General features: G+C 27.4%; 1 protein-coding gene across 4 annotated transcripts; it reads right to left on the minus strand.

Moving 5' to 3' along the window:
- Positions 1-10,721: 10,721 nt before the first annotated feature.
- Positions 10,722-12,739, minus strand: LOC112276400 (uncharacterized). Of its 4 annotated transcripts, none has more exons than XM_073531144.2 (4): positions 12,400-12,739; positions 11,711-11,969; positions 11,423-11,579; positions 10,722-11,090 (listed from the first exon to the last, which is right to left on the minus strand). In XM_073531144.2, the coding sequence occupies exons 2-4, from the start codon at positions 11,915-11,917 to the stop codon at positions 10,960-10,962; spliced, it is 495 nt and encodes a 164-aa protein (XP_073387245.1). In that variant the 5' UTR covers positions 11,918-11,969; positions 12,400-12,739; the 3' UTR covers positions 10,722-10,959. The 4 variants fall into 4 exon arrangements, with proteins under 4 accessions (XP_073387245.1, XP_024363449.1, XP_090103178.1 ...); XM_024507681.3 differs by having other exon boundaries at positions 10,722-11,093; XM_090247052.1 differs by having other exon boundaries at positions 12,296-12,739.
- Between the last annotated feature and the right edge of the window lie 6,103 nt (positions 12,740-18,842).

Genomic DNA, 18,842 nt, shown 5'->3' on the forward strand with positions numbered 1-18,842 from the left:
AAATTTTTAGGCAAAACTAATAATTTAATTGATAGATATTGAAGTTCTAAATAGTATTAGGGTTAGATTGAGTTGGTTAGGATTTGGTTTACGATTAGGGTTTGGTCTAAGGTTTGATTTAAGATTTAGGATTAGTCTAGGATTTGGTTTAGGATTTAGGATTTGGATTTGGTATAGGATTTGATTTAGGATTTAGAATTTGTCTAAGGTTTAATTTAGGTTTTAGAATTTGTTTAAGATTTGATTTAGGATTTGTTTAGGATTTGATTTAGGATTTGTTTTAGGATTTATGATTTGTCTATGGTTTGATTTAGGATTTTTTTTAGGATTTAGATTTTGTCTTTGGTTTGATTTAGGATTTGAGTAAGGATTTAGGGTTTGAGTAAAGATCTAAGATTTGATCTAGGATTAGATTTAAAATTTAGGAATTATGATTTATTTAGGATTTGATTTAGAATTTAATTTAAGATTTAGAATTTGTCTATGGTTTTATTTAGAGTTTGATTTAGGATCTAATGTTTGATCTAGGATTTAGTTTAGGATTTAGAGTTTGTCTAGAATTTGATTGAGGTCTATTAGGATTTCAAATAGGATTAAATTAGAACTTGATTGAGATTATTTAAGATATATTTGTAATTATTCTAATATTTTTTAGGACTTCTTAAGGATTCTTTTAAGGTTTATTTTTTTATTTTCTTTCAATTTTTTTAAGATTTTTTATTATTTCTTTTATAATTTTTTAATGGTTTTTTTTGAATTTGAATTAAAGTTTATTTTATCATTGTTAAGATTTAATTAGAGTTTATTTAAAATTCTATTAGAATTAAAATTTTGTTGTTATAATTTCTATTCTACCTTCCACAGCCAAGTGCTCGATGCACTCTTGAATAAGACTTCATATAATACGACAACGTGTTGACTTTGCAAGACTTTGCAACACGTATCTTAACTTGGAAGGCAAGTGTTCCATATGTGCACCACATGATTAACTTATTTTGCAAGCTTCCAACATGTGGTAAACTTATTGACCAAGTTTTTAATCTATCAATCAACTACAAATACATGTAAAGTCAGAGCATTGTTTATGAAGCTTTTTTAGAAAGTATTATGAAATAAATCTACTTTTACCTACTTTTACTAAATCATATAGGAAAGTTTTAAAATAAATATATATTTCATAACATTATTCTTTCCTTCTAAGGACAAGTTCCACAAGGAGTGGTCATCATATGTTGAAGAAATCTAAGATGTGAAAAATTATATTAGTCACATATTTTGATCTTTGTTCTCTTCAAAGATGGTTGATAGGTCTTTTCAGCCATTGATACTATTCCATATAAGGCAAAAAAAACCACCTTATTGTTATATTGTTGTTTAGGCCTTCATAATTCCTTTCAAATAAAATATTTGGAACTTTGTCAAGAATTGTTCCTACATCTAATAAAATCACTAAATATTAAAAGTCTCTTCCAAGGTAGTGATATCAAATATAGTTGTATTACATGAAGTGTTATTAGAAAGTACACTAGACACTTAGCTGTGGAAGATAGAATGGAAATTATAATAAAAAAATCATAATTTTAATAGAATACTAAATAAACTCTAATTTAATCTTAATAATGCTAAACAAGATTTAATCAAATTCAAAAGAAACCTTAAATAAATTAAAAATGAAACAATAAAAAATCTTAAAAGAATTGAAAGATAATCTACAATAAACCTTGAAAGAATCCTTAAAAAGACCTAAAAAATATTAAAATAATTACAACATGTCTTAAATAAATTTCAATCAAGTTCTACTTTAATCTTAGTTAAAATCTTAATAGACTTTAGTCAAATTCTAAACAAATTCTAAAACCTAAACCAAATTCTAGACAAACCCTAAATTCTAAACCAAATTCTAGACAAGTCTTAAATCCTAAATCCAAATCTAATCAAATTCTAAACCTTAAATCAAATCTTAGACAAATTTTAAATCTTAAATTAAATCCTAACCAAATCCTAAAAAAATTCCAAATCCTAACCAAACTCTAACCAAATCCTAAATCCTAAACCAAATTCTAGAAAAATTCTAAATCCTATTCCAAATCCTAGCCAAACCTTAAATTTTAAATCAAATCCTAGACAAACCTTAAATCCTAAACCAAATTCTAACCAAATTCTAAATCTTAAATCAAATCTTAATCAAATCTTAATTCTAAATCTTAAATCAAATCTTAAATCAAATCTTAAATCCTAAATCAAACCCTAAACAAATCCTAAATCCTAAATCAAACCCTAATTATATTCTAAATCCTAAATTAAATCCTAAGGTAGTTTAGAACCTCAATATCTTTTGATTAACTTATTGATCTTGTTTAAAATTTTACACACCTCTCAATTTCTTAGTTACAAATAAGTACAATGAATTTGAAGACAATCACACTTACCAAATGGAAGAAAAATCCTAAAATCTACTTGGATATTAGCCAGTATCCTTCTCCAACCTAAATGTTGATCTTCTAGTTCTAATGTCTCTCTTTTTCACCATTCAATTGATTTCAAAATTACCATATATATAGAAAAATAAGTCTACTATTTATGCACATAGTTTTTACTCTAATCCAATTGGTAGATTGCAAGAAATCTTAGAAACCCTCACTAGACCTAAAATTTTACTTTTTGAGAATTTGACCCACTTAAACCTCAATAATCCTCAATTCAACTATTAAATCAAGCTAAAATTCACAATACATATTAAGCACAACTATAACCATTAATCTACAAAATTTCACTTATAAATCCACTAAAAAACTTTTGAAATTGTCAAATATGTCAACCCAATTTTATTTTCCCAAAAAACCAAGTCATCTGAAATAATCTTAACTTTGTAAAGCTCTTACAAAGTCATTACAAATCCAAATCATACAAAACTAACAGTCATAGAAATATTATCAAGTTTGTTATGAAATCTCTTTTTCCAATCTTCAAAAGAATCCCATAGTCATTGTAGGTATGTGATTTTATACCTTAAGGTTTGATTTTGATCCAGGTCAACAACGGGTCATCTTTAGATATCAATTCTTGGCTTCTTGAGGTAAATTTTGCTAAAATCTACTCTTAATTTCTTCTTACTTATGCCTATATAATTTATTTTTTTAATTTATTTTTTTTTGCCTTATTTATGGCCTTACAAAATAAATAGAAGTTTATTTTGTAAAAGGCAATATTAGTAGTTTTTAATTTTATTATCTTTTTGACTATTATCTATATTTCTAAGAAAATTTGCTATAATATTTTGAACTAAGATCTTTTATAATATAATAATTTCTACACTTTTTTACCTATTAGCCATGTTATATCATGACAATGTTGTATCTTACCATCTATTTTAAAGAAATATATGTTATTCATGACAATCTTTATTTTTATTACATCATCTTGAAGGTTGTAACAATTACAATATCTCATCCAATAAGTTAGCAAGTGATAGTTTTTGAGTTAAATTTGCTGATTATTGATTCTTCATCTATTTAGTGTCATAAATACACAAAGTTAAAAACAAGAATAAAAGATAGAATGTTATCTTCTTTAGATCTTGTTTCTTTAATAGCAAAGATTTGTTATTCTTCATCTTGGTTTTGATAGATGTTCTCAATAAAAAGCCTCAACCTTCTTTGTTGCATTTAGAAGATTCTTTGTTCGCTTGTATGTTTGTTCATTAATATCATATCCACGCCAATGAACGAGATATTCTAATCTATTTTGACGCCACCTTAAATCTAAAACTTCTTCCACTTTGAATTCTTGATTATTATCCACTTCTATGCGAGGTGGAATTTATCTTTTTTTCAAAATATTCACTATCTTATATGGCTTAAGAAAAGACATGTAGAATATGAGATGAATCTTAATAGACTTTGATAGATATAATCCATAATCAACAGGATTGACTTGTTCATAAATAAAAATAGGTCTAGGTCTATAATTGTCCAACTTATCACAAGGATGAATAGTCTAAATATTATGACAAAATAAACATACCTTTTCATCTATGTTGAATTATGATTGTTCTTTGCAATAAGCATCTGTATTGTTCTTTTGGTGTTTTTGAGCTTCCTTTAATTGTACCTCTATTGTTGCATGTAGCTGTCACAAATGATTTGCCAAATCTTTTGTTATAAGATTATTAACTTTTGAAAAGTCAAAAGTATCAAGTTGAGGATAATAGCCATAATTGGAAAAATTGACATTATCAATAAGAAATCTTTGATATTGTCAATAATAAATCTTTGACATTATCCTTCAATCCATATCAAAATTGATTGATAAAGACTTTATCATTCCAGCTTAACATTGCAAGCGAGGTTTTGGAATTCAACAACATAAATAGTATCTGACTGTTGTCATGATGTAACATGATTAATAGATGAAAGGAGTGAAGAAATTATTATATTATAGAAGATCTTACTTCAAATATTGTAGTAAATTATCTTAGAAAATAGACAATAGTCCAAAAGAAAATAAAACTAAAGTTATAAATACTATTTTTTTACACAATAGGCTTCTACTTACTTTGTAAGGCCATAAATAAGACAAAATAAGATATATTAGAAAAAATAATATAAACATATGTAGGAAGAAGTTAAGAATTGATTTTAACAAAAATTAAATCAAGAGGACAAAATTTAATATCTAAAACTGACCAGTTATCAACCTGGATCAAAATCAGACCTTGAGACATAAAACTAGGAGCATATAATAATTTCGGGGTTCTTTGGTGAATTAGAAAGTGAGATTTGAAAGTAAATTTAATAGAGTTTTTTTAGGCATTGATTTTGAGTGATTTGAATTTGTAGTGACTTTAAAAAAGCTTTGCAAAGTCATAGTTGTTTTGAATGATTCTAGAATTTGTGAAATAAAAAGAGTATTATATTTTAGAAAATTTTATAAGTTAAGCAATAGATCTATATTTCAAATTTTAAAGACTTATGTGAATAGTTATTTGAAGTATATGCTGTAAATTCGAAATTGATTAAATGGTTAAATTGAAGGTTATTGAATTTCAAGTAGGTTGAGATCTCAAAAATTAGACTTTGAAGGGCAGTTAGGATTTTTAAGATCTTCACCAATCTACTAATTAGATTAGAGTAAAATTTACATGTAAAAATAATAGACTTGATTTGTTATATATATGTGAAATTTAAAAATAATTGAATAGTTTGAAAAAGAGATAATAGTATTGGAAATTTAGTATTTAGATTGGAGTAAGAGGCAAGCCAACATCCGAGCAAATTTTAGGATTTTTCTTCTATTTGGTAAGTGCGATTATATTCAAATCTTATGTACTTGTTGTTAATATAGTTTTTGAGAAGTATGTAATATTTTAAGCAAGATCAATGGTTTAATTGATAGATATTGAAGTTCTAAATTATACTAAGCTTAGATTGAGTTGGTTAGATTTTGATTAGGATTTGATTTAGGATTAGGGTTGGATTAGGATTTAGGATTTGATTAAGGTTTGATTAGGATTTAGGATTGGACTAGAGTTTAAGGTTTGATTTAGGATTTTTTTAGAATTTAGGGTTTAATTTAGGATTTGATTAAAATTCATTAGGATTTTGATTTGGTTTAAAATAGGACTTAATTGAGATTTATTTAAGATAAATTTGTGATTATTCTAGTATTTCTTTAAGATTTCTTAGGAATTCTTTTAAGATTTATTTTAAATTTCTTTTTAATTTCTTTAAGATTTTTTATTATTTCTTTTGTAATTTCTTTAAGATTTCTTTTTAATTTGATTAAAGCTTGTTTAGTATTGTTGAGATTTAATTAGAATTTATTTAATATTTTATTAGAATTGAGATTTTGTTGTTGCAATTTCTATTCTACTTTCTACAACTAAGTGACTAGTGCATTTTTAAGAAGGACTTTACGTAATATGATATTATGATCTTTGTTATAAAGATAAGAGCTTGGTTTTTGCTATTCTTTCTTAGTGGTCATAAATAGTGGCCGTAAACACTTCTAAGAATGAATTCAAATTATAAAGAAGTTGTAAATCTTTTTCTATCAAAGGTACAAACTAAAAGAGAATACTTCCAAATAGAAGTGTGCTTATGAATCTAACTTGAGTAAATCCATTAAGATATTGAAAGGGATGCAACATTAGGTAAAGCTTGATTTATTGCAGAAATCCTTGAAATTTTGATCTTATTCCATCAAACTTCTTGGGCATATTAATTCTTATCCTTGTTATATTTGTAAATGCAAAACTTCCTAGATTTGGTTGTGAAGTCAATCTACTTTCTTCCCTCAATTGTACAACTTCTTCACATTGACTTTGAACTTCTTCTATAGGCATAGAATTAGTATTTCCTTCATTGACATTGATAGTGCGTGAAATTTCCATCCTAAGAATGTTGATAAGTTTATGAAGATTTGCAATAGTTATAAATTTATCTTCACTTTTGCCAAGTATAGCATCTATAATTTTTCCTTCCATTTTAAATAACTTGATAAATTCACAAATCAAATTAGAAGAGGATAATCCACAACTTCTAATATCAAATGAAAATTTCTACAAAGAAGAGTAATTTACTCTCTTTAAGAAATAAAATCAGTATTAGAAAATTAAATAGTTTGTTTAAAGGTAGATAATTGGCAACCTTCAAAATACAACAATAGAAGAGAATTAATCCATCCACTTTTAAGATAAGATGAAAACAATGAGTTAAGAATCTTGTCAATACAGTCTTGTGTCATTGAAAAGACTAGAAATCACTCAAAGGTGATATAATATTAAACTAGAATGGCTATTGCTAAAAACAAGAAAACTAGAAAGTCTTGAAACAAGACTAAAGATTAAAAAAGCATTGACAAGAATGAAGAAGGCTTCACTCTTGCTTCCATATATACTCTTAATTAAGAGCTACATGGCAATGTCCTATAGGACCTCTCAAACATGTTGACTTTGCAAGACACATATCTTAACTTTTAGACTAATTTTTTTTGTAACATTGATTCATTTTTTAAAGAAAGTAGACTATCTTTCATTGTAAAAAAAATTATTTAATATTAGAGGTTGCAATTATCTTCTTTTTATTTAATTTATTAATTTGTTAAAGTTTTTTATTATAGAGATGGAAGAAAAAAATATAGATGCTATATTTTGTAATAATGAGAATAAATTTGTAACTATTATAAATATTTATAAACTTGTTAACTATCTTAGAAAAAAAAATTCATATATTACAAATATCAACCACAAAAGTACCTTTCTTGTACCTATGGAAGAAGTCAACAATGAGGTCTAATATTTAACCTAATAAGTTGTGCAATTAAAAGAAGCAAGTAGATCAACCTCATCATTGAATCCAAAAAATCTTACTATTGTGAGTATAAAAGAAGCAAAGACCAAAGAAATTTGATAGAAAAAGACTAAAAATTTAAAGATTAATATTAAAAAAATAAATAAAAAAAAAAAAATCACGTCTTATTTAAAGTTGCATCCTTCTCAACATTTTGTTGTATTTATTCAAGTTGGATTTATAAGCACACTTCTATGTAAAAGTGTTCTTTCTTAGTTCTTACTTTTGTTTGAAAAGAATTCACAACTCTTATACAATCAAAATTTACTCTTATAAGTATTAATGATCATATATAAAAAAAGTGATTGAAAAAAGATATTAGAGACAAAACTTCTTTCTTTACAACAAAGATCAAAATTAACTACAATCTATATTGCCAAATTCCAAAATCTTATTTATGACATAGATTGGAATTACAAAGCCTTTATCTATTAATTTTGATACACGTTAAAAAGATATTATTATAGATTTGTTGTTAACAATGCTCAAAGAAAACATCTTATTTCAAAATATAGTAGCATAAAGACAAATATCTAGAATGTAGAAACTTGAGTTTTTTTGATCTTGAAAAATCTACATATTGTATTAAAGCAAATTTTTGAATCCAAATTGTTAAAATAATTTTTAATAATTTTACTAATTTTAAAGCTCTTATTTAAAATTCTAAAGATGAGACACAAGATGCTCTTAAAAAAATATGTTAAATAGAAAATAAATTCTCCTTCTACAAAAAAATATAAAACTACATCATATTATATTATATTATTCATATTTGATATCTAAGAATCATTATCCTAAGACCCATTTGCTTCTTAATGCATGCCATAGGTAGATATTAACTTTTCTAACTAACTCAAATCAATTCAATAGAGTTGGAACAAGAAAGACTTCAATAAATTGAATATAATCATCTTATAAACATTTGTATATATTAGTCTTGTTAAATTGTCAAAGATATTGTCAAGGACAAAAACTTGAAGAATATAAATAAATAAGTGAGATTTTTTTTTTTTTAATGAAAAGATGATAAAAATATATATATATATATATATATATATATATATATATATATATATAAGAAGAAATTAGAATTGCTATTATCAAAAACCAAGAAACTAAAAACTCTTGAAACTAGACTAGATACAAGAAAAGAATTGACAAGAGTGAAGACTTCTTTCTAGCCTCCATATGTACTATCTAAATAAGAGCTAGATGGCAATGTTTTATAGGACCTCTGACATGTGTCTAACTTGCAAGATATGTGTCTAACACATTGATAAGAGTGAAGATGGTTTTAATCTTACATTTATTTTTACTAAATAATAAAAATGTCACTTCAAACTAATCTATGTTTTAATTCTCATTTTTACTAAGCAAGCTTAGATACAATTCAAAGCTTTATTATAGTATCAATATGCAATTTAAAAGATACTACGGTCTACTATTAAAAAATAATTTTTTTCTAACAACAAGATTATTAATAAAACAATATTACTATTATTTTCACTTTTATCTTTGCATAAAATCTAAGATCACAATACATAAAATCATTTGCACATTTTTCTAATACAGTACCAATTATATAAAAATTTAAAAATTAATTTGACAAAATATATTAGAAATATTATTTAATGCATTCTAAGTAGAAATTTCAGAACTATGCAACTAAAAACAATATTTTTAAAAATCTTGGTTATACTATTTAAATATACGGTAAATACTTTTTAAATACATGATTTTAGTATGGTTTTGGCATATAAATAAAAATAATCATTTTTTTGTAATAATTTTCATATTAAATTTTGATTAGAATAAATTATTCTCAAAACTTCCACCAACATTGAAATTTCTAACAAATTGTTTTGGTTACTACAATAGCAATATTTATTTAGTAGATAATAAGAGATAACTAGAAAAAAATATATGCAATTACAACACTTTAAAGAAAAAAATTAGATCACTTCATCAATCAGAATAATAATACAGTTTTTTTAATTTAATACATTATAGAAGATTATACATTATACATTATTGAAGAACAAACTTATATAACTTAAATAAATATATCTTTAAATTATTTGTTTTGAAATATTTTTGTTGAGTTTAAGTAGATTTTTACTTTAAAATGTCCAACTATAATAATACGTCTTATTTAAAAGAATCTAAATAATAAATCCTATTAGAAAAACAGATTTGTTATTCAAAAGTTACTTGGTTATATTGGAGTTTATTTAAAATTTTCAAATGAGTAGCATAAGTAGATATGATTTTTGAAATTATTGTAGGAGAGACCATTAATAATTTATAATTTATCAACTAATATTCTAATCTATTATTAAGCTTGAAAACAAGGATAGGAAAAAAAAAAATTCAAGACAAATTCGTGTATATGGGTCTAATAAAATGAAAGGGTTTTAAAAAAAACTAATTATGGTAAAACTAAAATTTAATATGCCATTATTTTAGGACACAAATCTAGTTTTAAACCATAAAATGATAATTTCATCTAACATTCAATCTTTCAAGTCTATTTCATAATTGTTCATATGTCACGAAGTTGCAAAAATTGGTAAAACAATTTTAGCTGTTATTAAAGAAATTTGTAAACTTGGAATTACTTCTAAGTTGAAATCTTTTGTTTTGAAAATTAAATATTATTGGTTTGCACTGACTTTAGACTACTAAAGATAACTAATTTCAATAAGAAAAAATTATTAGAAAAATAGTAAAAGGCACTTGTTCTGTGTAGGCAAAGTACTAGAAACTTGCTAGTAAACTTAAATGCCCTGGTTAAACCTCAAATACATCTTCAAAAATAAATTCTAGCAATAACTTATCCGTACCTTCAACGTCTTGAGAAGAAATAGCTTAGATACTTAACTACAAATTAAACTAGACGGAGTAAAAACGAAAAAAAACTGACACTAAGGTGTTCTAATTAATTAAAAAATAAAAATAAATAAAAAAAGTCTATATTACATATTTTAAGCAATACACCTCGCTTCTTGTTTTGTAGGATAAGCACTAAACCAATTAGTCTGCATTCTCTACACTTCCCGCAGACATCTCTGCAATTTAATGCATTATCCCTACAGGACGAATTGGCTTCGCAACTAAAAGTTGGACTGTCAAAAATTCAAAATGTAACATGCATTATAATTCAAGACCAACCATTCCCATATCGTGACATGGTGGCCTACTGCACAAGTCACTCGCCAGGCCTTACCACAATCTATTTGCGATATAGAAATGTAGTACTTGAGAAAAATGATCGATCTATTCCTAAGATACACACCCTTTTGAAACGAAAATTTGAAATTATTCTCTATCGTAGAAGATTGAAAGCTTGGGCTTCAGAGCAGGAACACGAACTTGTATATAAGTCAGCAATAAGCAAACTTATCCTCTTGACAATTCTACAAGAGTTACTTTGATTTATGAAGGGAAATGGCATTCGTTGAAGTAGCTTTTTATACAATTACATACGCCTGTGTTGTCCAATGCCTATGTTGACTCAATGCTTACAGAAAAGCAGGTAGATTCAAATTCCTAACTAGTTCTGAAAAGAGCCCAGTGTCCTATGCTCTTACCCATACAGAGCTGCTCCATATCATGAAGCTTTTTTCCCAGCTTTATCTTGCCGCAATGTATCAATGATGGCTTTCAAAACCTGAATCTCTTCGTTCTTCTTTCCCACCTCTTCCTGTTTTGCCCTTAGCTCCTCTGCGTGCAGCTTGAAAACTACTGCAATCACATGTACCCACATGCATATGTCATCACGATTGCACTCAGATAGGGCAATGTCCACGCGCAAACTTGGAACTTAAAAAAAGAGAGACAGTTGTGTCCTTTCAGATTCATACGAGTCCGCTCCCTGCCAACAAATTATTATGAACAAATTGAAGCGGTTGTCGATAAAAAGATCTTCAATTATAAGGAAAGGTCTGGCAATGCAGAACAGAGTCAGCAACAACCATGAGCCCGTTTTCTCAATAGCTTCATCAAAGTTGAGGGAGTGTACGATCCAACTCTGCAACGACAGGAACCTCTCCTATTAAGGGAGTTGAATTTACCAGCTGTATTTTCTAGTTCCCGTAAAACCTCTTGTACACGCGCTTCAGCTGCGCGTTGGCCAGCTTCAGCTTGTTTCTTCTCGGCCCGCGCATGACCAGCAGCTGCGATGGCCGCGTCTAACTCCCTTTCAAGCGCTTTTATTCTCCGCTCCTGTGCCTGGATATTCCAAAATCAAACTAGTCAACTCCAAAGAACTCTGAGAAGCACAAGAAGGATCACCATTTTGAAATATTTTTCAATAATTTCAGAACATGCTTTAGATGCTCGTCCTCAGCTGGATATATTACCTTCAACGTCCGAGACTGATTAGAGACTGCAGATGCATTCGCAAAGACGTCCTCATCTAGGTAAACCGCCTTTCTGAGCATTGACTGCAAGGATTCTAGTGATTGTCCCATGTCATTCACATTTGCTAAAGCTGCTGCAAATCGATCCGAAGCCAAACTTTCGCCCCTAGCAGGCGGGAGCCTCGCGGGTCCATCTACTGTCGCCATCTTCGTCGTCGTTGCAGGGAGATCCTTTTAATACAGATGCTAAGAAAGACAACTGCAAAAGCAAGCTCAGGAAAGAAACCACGTCAGCAATTCAATTCGTCTATTCGAGAAACACAAACCGAACTATCTGCAACCCTAACCCCGAAACCCTAACACAACATACACAAGCCATAGCTGTAACTCTCTAAATTAATCCGAACACCTTCAATAGGCTACAGTGCCCCAAAACTTCAAGCCCTGAGTCATCAACTAAGGTGCATAATTCGGAAGAAACAAAAATCTCGGGAGGAATGAGTAATTGCTCTGGTGAAATTGCCTGGAGAACTATTACTTAGGACACGCGACCTATGTCTTTTTAAGTGAACGTAATACACATACCAGTCTCGCAGGTGAAGAAATTGCTGAATACAGTGGGCGAAGAGGAACGCAAATAAAAATGGCGGAAACAGGGAGGAAGAATGAGAAAGGCGTTGAGAAAGTACAACGATGAAGGATGGGTCATCAACGATGGCCCCAATTGAGCAACGAGCCTCTCTTCAACGATTCATAAACCCCGTCAGGGTTTGTTCACCTCTTAAGCTCCTTGGGCTCGTCCACAATGCCTTCCCCTTCCCCTCACGCCTCAGTCCAGAATGCGGATTTCTATCACCCGAAATGAGCTTCGACGAGAAAATGCACGTCCAAGAGCATCAATTTAACTTGTCCAAGCTCTGCCCCACCGCTGATGTAGCAGAGCTTGCTCGGGGATCAAAACGTCCGTCCCTCGATCTCGATCTTTCTCTCTCTCGCTCTCTCGCTCGCTCGTTGTGTGTGTGGCTTGTTATGCGTGGAGCCTCCACAGCTTGACTGAGGAACAGACTCTAGTATCAATCAGAACACAGACCCAACCTGAACAGAGAGATGGGAACTCGTCATTCATCCATTTTGGATGAAACTGAAGTCCACATTTGGACGACACGCACAGTAATCACATGTTTTCTTCCATTTAGTTGTTCTTACTTCCCTGGTTACATGTTTGTTGCGTAATACTGCACACAGTAAAACCCCGAACAAAACTAATAATCTTTCTTCGAGAACCATCTTATACTTCCGGCTTTTAGTTGAGTTTAAATAAGTATAAGATAATTATTTGATTGTGAAATTTTAATCCAAAAGAAGTAAAAGAAATGTTTTATACCACTTTCTATTACTTTCTCATAGAATAATTACAACATTTACCCTTGTATTAAAATTTTCAGTGATTCCTTTTTTTTTTTTTTTTCTCTCTCTCCAAAAGACAACAATCTTTACTTTATAAAATTTAATTGTCACTTAATGATTATTTATTTAAAAAAATCCTAGAAGAAGCCTACTATCCAATTGTTCAAACTTATGTATCATATATACATAAAATATATAGGATATTTAATTATTATTTCATAAATTATTTATTATTAATTATTTTATATTTTAAAAAATTATTAATATTTATTTAGTATAATCTTAATATAGATACATAATAGTATTGTATCAAGGACAAAAATCATTACAAAACTCTAAAGAAGCAATGCACTCTTGTGACATTCAAAAAGAGAAAATGAGCAAATCAAAGATAGTTATAAGATAGAAGTAAAAATGGTTATTGATAAATACAAAGAGATTAGAGATTTTTGAACTAAGACAAGAACACAAGAAAGGTATTGATAAGAATAAAGAAGGCCTCATTCTTTCTTCTATATATACTATCTAAGTAATTATATGACAATGTTCTATAAGTCATCAAATGTATATCTAACTTGTTGAATATATCCCCAACTTGCAAAACAAGTTTCTAACATGTGTACTACATGGCTAACTTTTATGACAAGTGATCAACATGTATACTGCATGGCTAACTTTTATGTAAAAATATTTTTATATATTCTTGAAATTATATCTCTTTTAGAAATAAGTTTTATACAGAGCAGTGATCACATGTTGAAGAAGTCCAACATACAAAACATTATATTTGTTACATTCTTTAATCTTTATTCCCTTTGAAGGTAGATGATAGATCTTGCCAACTATCAATAGTATCCTATATTAGGACAAGAAAACTACTCTGTCATTTAATCATTATTGAGGCTTTCATATCTTCCTTTACAAAAATATATTTAAAATTCTAAATCTATTTTTATAAGATTATAAACTTTTGAAAAGTCAAAAGTATCAAATTGTGATTGATAACCATAATTAGCTTAAAAAGGTGATTATTGAGTAAAAAAATGTATTATGTACAAAATTTATCAATGGCAAAAAAATTGTCCAATCATTTTCATGGTAGTTGATAGTATTTATGTTTGTATTTAATATCTTAAAAAGAATTCTTCACAATCTAAGTATAAATTGAGTCCTTTTATCTCATATATTATCATTTGACACTTTATGATAGCAATAAATATTATCAAGAAAAAATATAATTATTTCTTCACTTGTGATAGTTTTTGTACATAGTACAAAATGCACAATTTTAGTGAAAAAATCTACTATCACAAATCTAAAGTCATAAGAATTTGAGATTGCAAGATCCTTGATAAAATTCATAAAAAAAAATGATAATATTTGTTTTAATATATATAATAGCTGAAAAATCTATAAGTTCAATGATAAGAAATTTTTAATCTTCAACAAACATAACATGATTGTACTAAGTCTTTAATTCCCTTCTATATTTGAAGCTACCAAAAATTGTTTGAGATTGATTCCAAAGTTTTATCATATCAAAAATATCTTATAGCTAGAAAATTATAATAAATTTGAAGAACATATAATTATGTTTTATCTTTTAAATAATACAAGCATATTTATAAATAAATAAAAAATTGTCCTTAATTTCATATTTAAAAATATGATAAATTTAAAAGAATTATTTTTAATATCATCTATAAAAAGATATAAAATATATATTTAATTTAATGTGATTAAAAAAATTAAATCAATAGTCAATATTAATTTTATTGCTTTAAGTTAAAATTTCTTTAGCTTCAAAATAATTATTTTTTGTTGATTAAAAGTTTCATCTTTCTCTTTTGCTATAAGATAAGAAATTCTAAAGATAAAATTTAACAAATCTTTTTGATTTTTTGCTCCATATATAATATTGAAGTCAAAACTTAATAAAAGCATATTCTAATAAGCTTAGGAAAAATTCAAATTGAATATTGATATAAAAAACTTGAGATTCTTGTGATTTATATAAATAATCATTAAAATAAAAATACTTCTAAAATAATAGTGCAATTTTTAGAATGAATCCTCAATTATAAGAAATTCTTTTTTGTTGATCTTATAATTAATCTTAGTTATTTGAAAAAATGAATAAAAAGCTACTAGGTGAATTATGCCATTAAGTCTTCTTTCTCACAACACTACATCTAAGACAAAGTCATATGTGTAAGTTTTTATAAAAAAATGCCTTAAAAAAGTCAATGCAATATAAAATTGGAGTTACACTGAAAGTTATTTTTAAAGCTTTAAAGGCTACTTAAGCTTCTTTGTTCCACTTAAGTTTGTTTTTACATATTAAACCAGTTTGTAGAACTATGATTAGAAAATTTATTTTTATAAAAATCTATTAATAATTGACTAATTACAAAAAATATTGCACATCTATCATTGTTTTTAGAATCTTCTAATCTATGATAAAATAAATTTTCTTAATATTTATTATAAAAGCCATAATTTAGCCATCATTTGAAATGTTATATTCTACGAAAACAACTTGAATTGTGTGAAATATATACTTCTCCATCTTGATATATAATCTTACGTCTATATTTTTTTTGTAAAATATAAAAAATAAAAAAATAAAAATTGTATTCTTTTATATTTAAGAGTGGATTAAAATACTATTGAAATGAAAATAAAAAATCATCTAAATAAAATTAAGAAATATCATTTATTAGAAGTTAAAAATCACTTAAAAAACTCTTGAAATCAAAAGGCATGACACTAAATTTAAAATATCTAAACCTAACTCAAAATAAAGTCTTTTGTTTATCTTTTTTATGTATTATTATGTTCTAACAAAGCTAAAAGAAAAAAAAATAAAAGAAAAAAAAACAACATCATATTATATTATAAAATATTTGACTTTAAAATATAATAGCAAACTATCTTATGTATATATATTAGTTACTGAGGTAGTAAAATTAATAAGGGTTAATACTACATTTTTATAAAAAAAAACTTCTACTTATCATATAGGATCATAAATAAGATAAAATAATATAAATTAAAAAAATTAATTCATGGACATCTTAAATAAAATTAAATAATATCTTCTAACAAAGATTACATAAAAAAAAACTAGATGTTGATATCGATAGAAGATCCCTTATGAACATAGGTTAAAATCAAATTCTAAAGCACAAGATGTCATGGGCATACACATATAAGTCAACAATTACTTATATAAATAGATAGAAGTAATTAAAAGTAAGTAGAAGTATATAAAAGTAAATTAATTCTATAATATCTTCTATAGTAGCATCTTAGAAGCTTCATAGATGTTGCTTTGACTTTATAGATGTCTATAATTGACTTTTTGGATTAAAAACGTGGTCGACAAGTTGGCCATGTACCATACATGTTGTTAGCTTAAAGACCAAGCTAACTATGTGGCCCACATATAAAAAAAACTTACCTTATAAGTCAAGGTAAGTGTCCTACAAAGTCAACACATATTTGAGGTCCTATAGAACATTGCCACGTAGTCTTTAGTTCGATAGTATATATAGAGACAAGAGTGAAGCCTCTTCATTCTTATCAACTCTTTTCTTGCTTCTAATCTAGTTTCAAGAGTCTCAAGTTTTCTTATCTTTTGGCAATAAGCCATTTCAATTTCTTTTATATATATATATATATATATATATATTTTAATTTTTTCACTCTTTCTTTGATATGGATTTCATTGATTTATGCATCATCTTTTAGTTCATATCCTTGATAGATTGATAAGAATACACTCACAATATTAGAGCTTTATCTTGTATTGATTAAGAGTGGATTATCCCATTTTCATGGTAAGATATAACCCTATTAGAAGTTACAGATTACCCTCTTCTAAATTGATATTTTTCTTAGTATTTTCTTTGTCTTCAAGTCTTTTCTTCTACTTGTCTTGATTGGTATTAGATATTTTTTTAAGTATTATTATAGTAGAGCTTATTGAAATGAAGAGTGCAATGGCACAAATACAAGAGTAATTGAAGGAGTTGATGCTTGCAATGCATCAACTTACCTTACCACCAAAAGGATGAACAAGAATGGTAAGAAGTGAGGATATAGAGATGATTAGAATTGCTTCAATATTTGCACCAAATTATGTCCTTCCATACACAATGGAACATCCTTCAAGTATTAGAAAATGAAGAATTCTCATGTATTGGAAGTTTGATAGTATAAGATCCAAATTTTGAAGATTTATCAATCAAGTATAACTTGTGATTGAACTTCAACCTCAAAGCTATCCAATTCCAGGATTACAAGTTAGATTCATTGGTACACTTCTTTTAGGTTTAGCATTATCGTGGTTTTCATCTTTTCTTGAACGACAAGATCCAATACTGAATAATTTGGAAGCAATTTTGGTGGAATTCTGGTCCATGTAAAAAAAACATGATGCAACTCATGTTGCAACTAACAAGATCAGTATTTTATGACAAAGCAATCGATTTGTAATATTATATGCTTCCTATTTTTGTCAACATATAACTGATATCAAGTCAGATGATGTTGCATTTATAAGCCAAGTTTTTTATAGATTACTATATGAAGTAAAGAAATTGATGTTCAACTTACCTAACCCTATAACATTGAATCAAACAATTGACTTTGCTGTGAAGTACAACAATCCACTTTTTGAATTTCAATCTAAGAGTCACTTAAGTAGGCCTCAATGTTACTACAATTCAATGGCAACACCAACACCTCCTCAACACATACATTCAAAAGTAGAAGATATGCAAATTGATGTTATATATTTTAGACCTCTTACCAAGCAAAAAAAAGATCCGTCGCCATTAAGAAGGATAGTGCTTGTATTATGGAGAACATAAATATACTACTCAATATTGTCCAAAGAAGCAGCAAAATCACAAAATGGGGAGTACATTTGTTAAAGAAGATAATGTGTCAAAAAACGAATTTGTCCAACTACAATAGGGACCGTGTGGCTAAAATCTTGTACAATTTCTAATGAAGGTCCTATCTTCTACTGAGAACCTTCTCCTTGTTTTATAATAGATATGCATTTAGGACCTAATAATTATAAAGCCTCTATCTTGATAGATTCAGGAGCCTTAGCTTGTTTTTTAGACGTACAATTTTTTAAAAGACATAAAATATCGTTAGTACAAAAAAACTAAATCTATTCATGTAGAAGTCATAGATGGTCATCCGTTGTCTTCTAAGGATGTTACTCATAAAACACTTTCTATAGATGTAGCAATAAATGGTCATAATAGTTGCATAATCTTTAATATAATTAGATCTCTCTCTAATCTAGTCATTTTAGGTTTATCATGGTTAAAAAAGTATAATCCTTACATAGATTACATTTTTTATATCCTTGACTTTTCTAAAAGCATAATTAAGAGTGAAATTAATCAAATAGAAAGTCATAAGTTTAATACAATTAAACCTATGTTTGTAGGTGCAAGAACTTTCTTGCATGTTGGAAAAGAAAGATCACCATGTGTCATTTATGCCACACATGTTTCTAAAGATGCAAAGACTTCAAGTAGAATTTCTAGCTAATATCAAGAATTTCAAGATGTATTTGAGAAGAAGAATGTAGAGACTCTTCTAGAACATCGTCCCTATGATTGTTCAATTGACCTTCAAGAAGGAACACAATTGCCATTTGGACCAATCTATAATTAATCACAAAATGAATTGGCTGAAC

Source organism: Physcomitrium patens, chromosome 24 (genome assembly GCF_059467195.1).
Source record: "Physcomitrium patens ecotype Gransden chromosome 24, ASM5946719v1, whole genome shotgun sequence".
Classification (NCBI taxonomy): Eukaryota; Viridiplantae; Streptophyta; class Bryopsida; order Funariales; family Funariaceae; genus Physcomitrium; species Physcomitrium patens.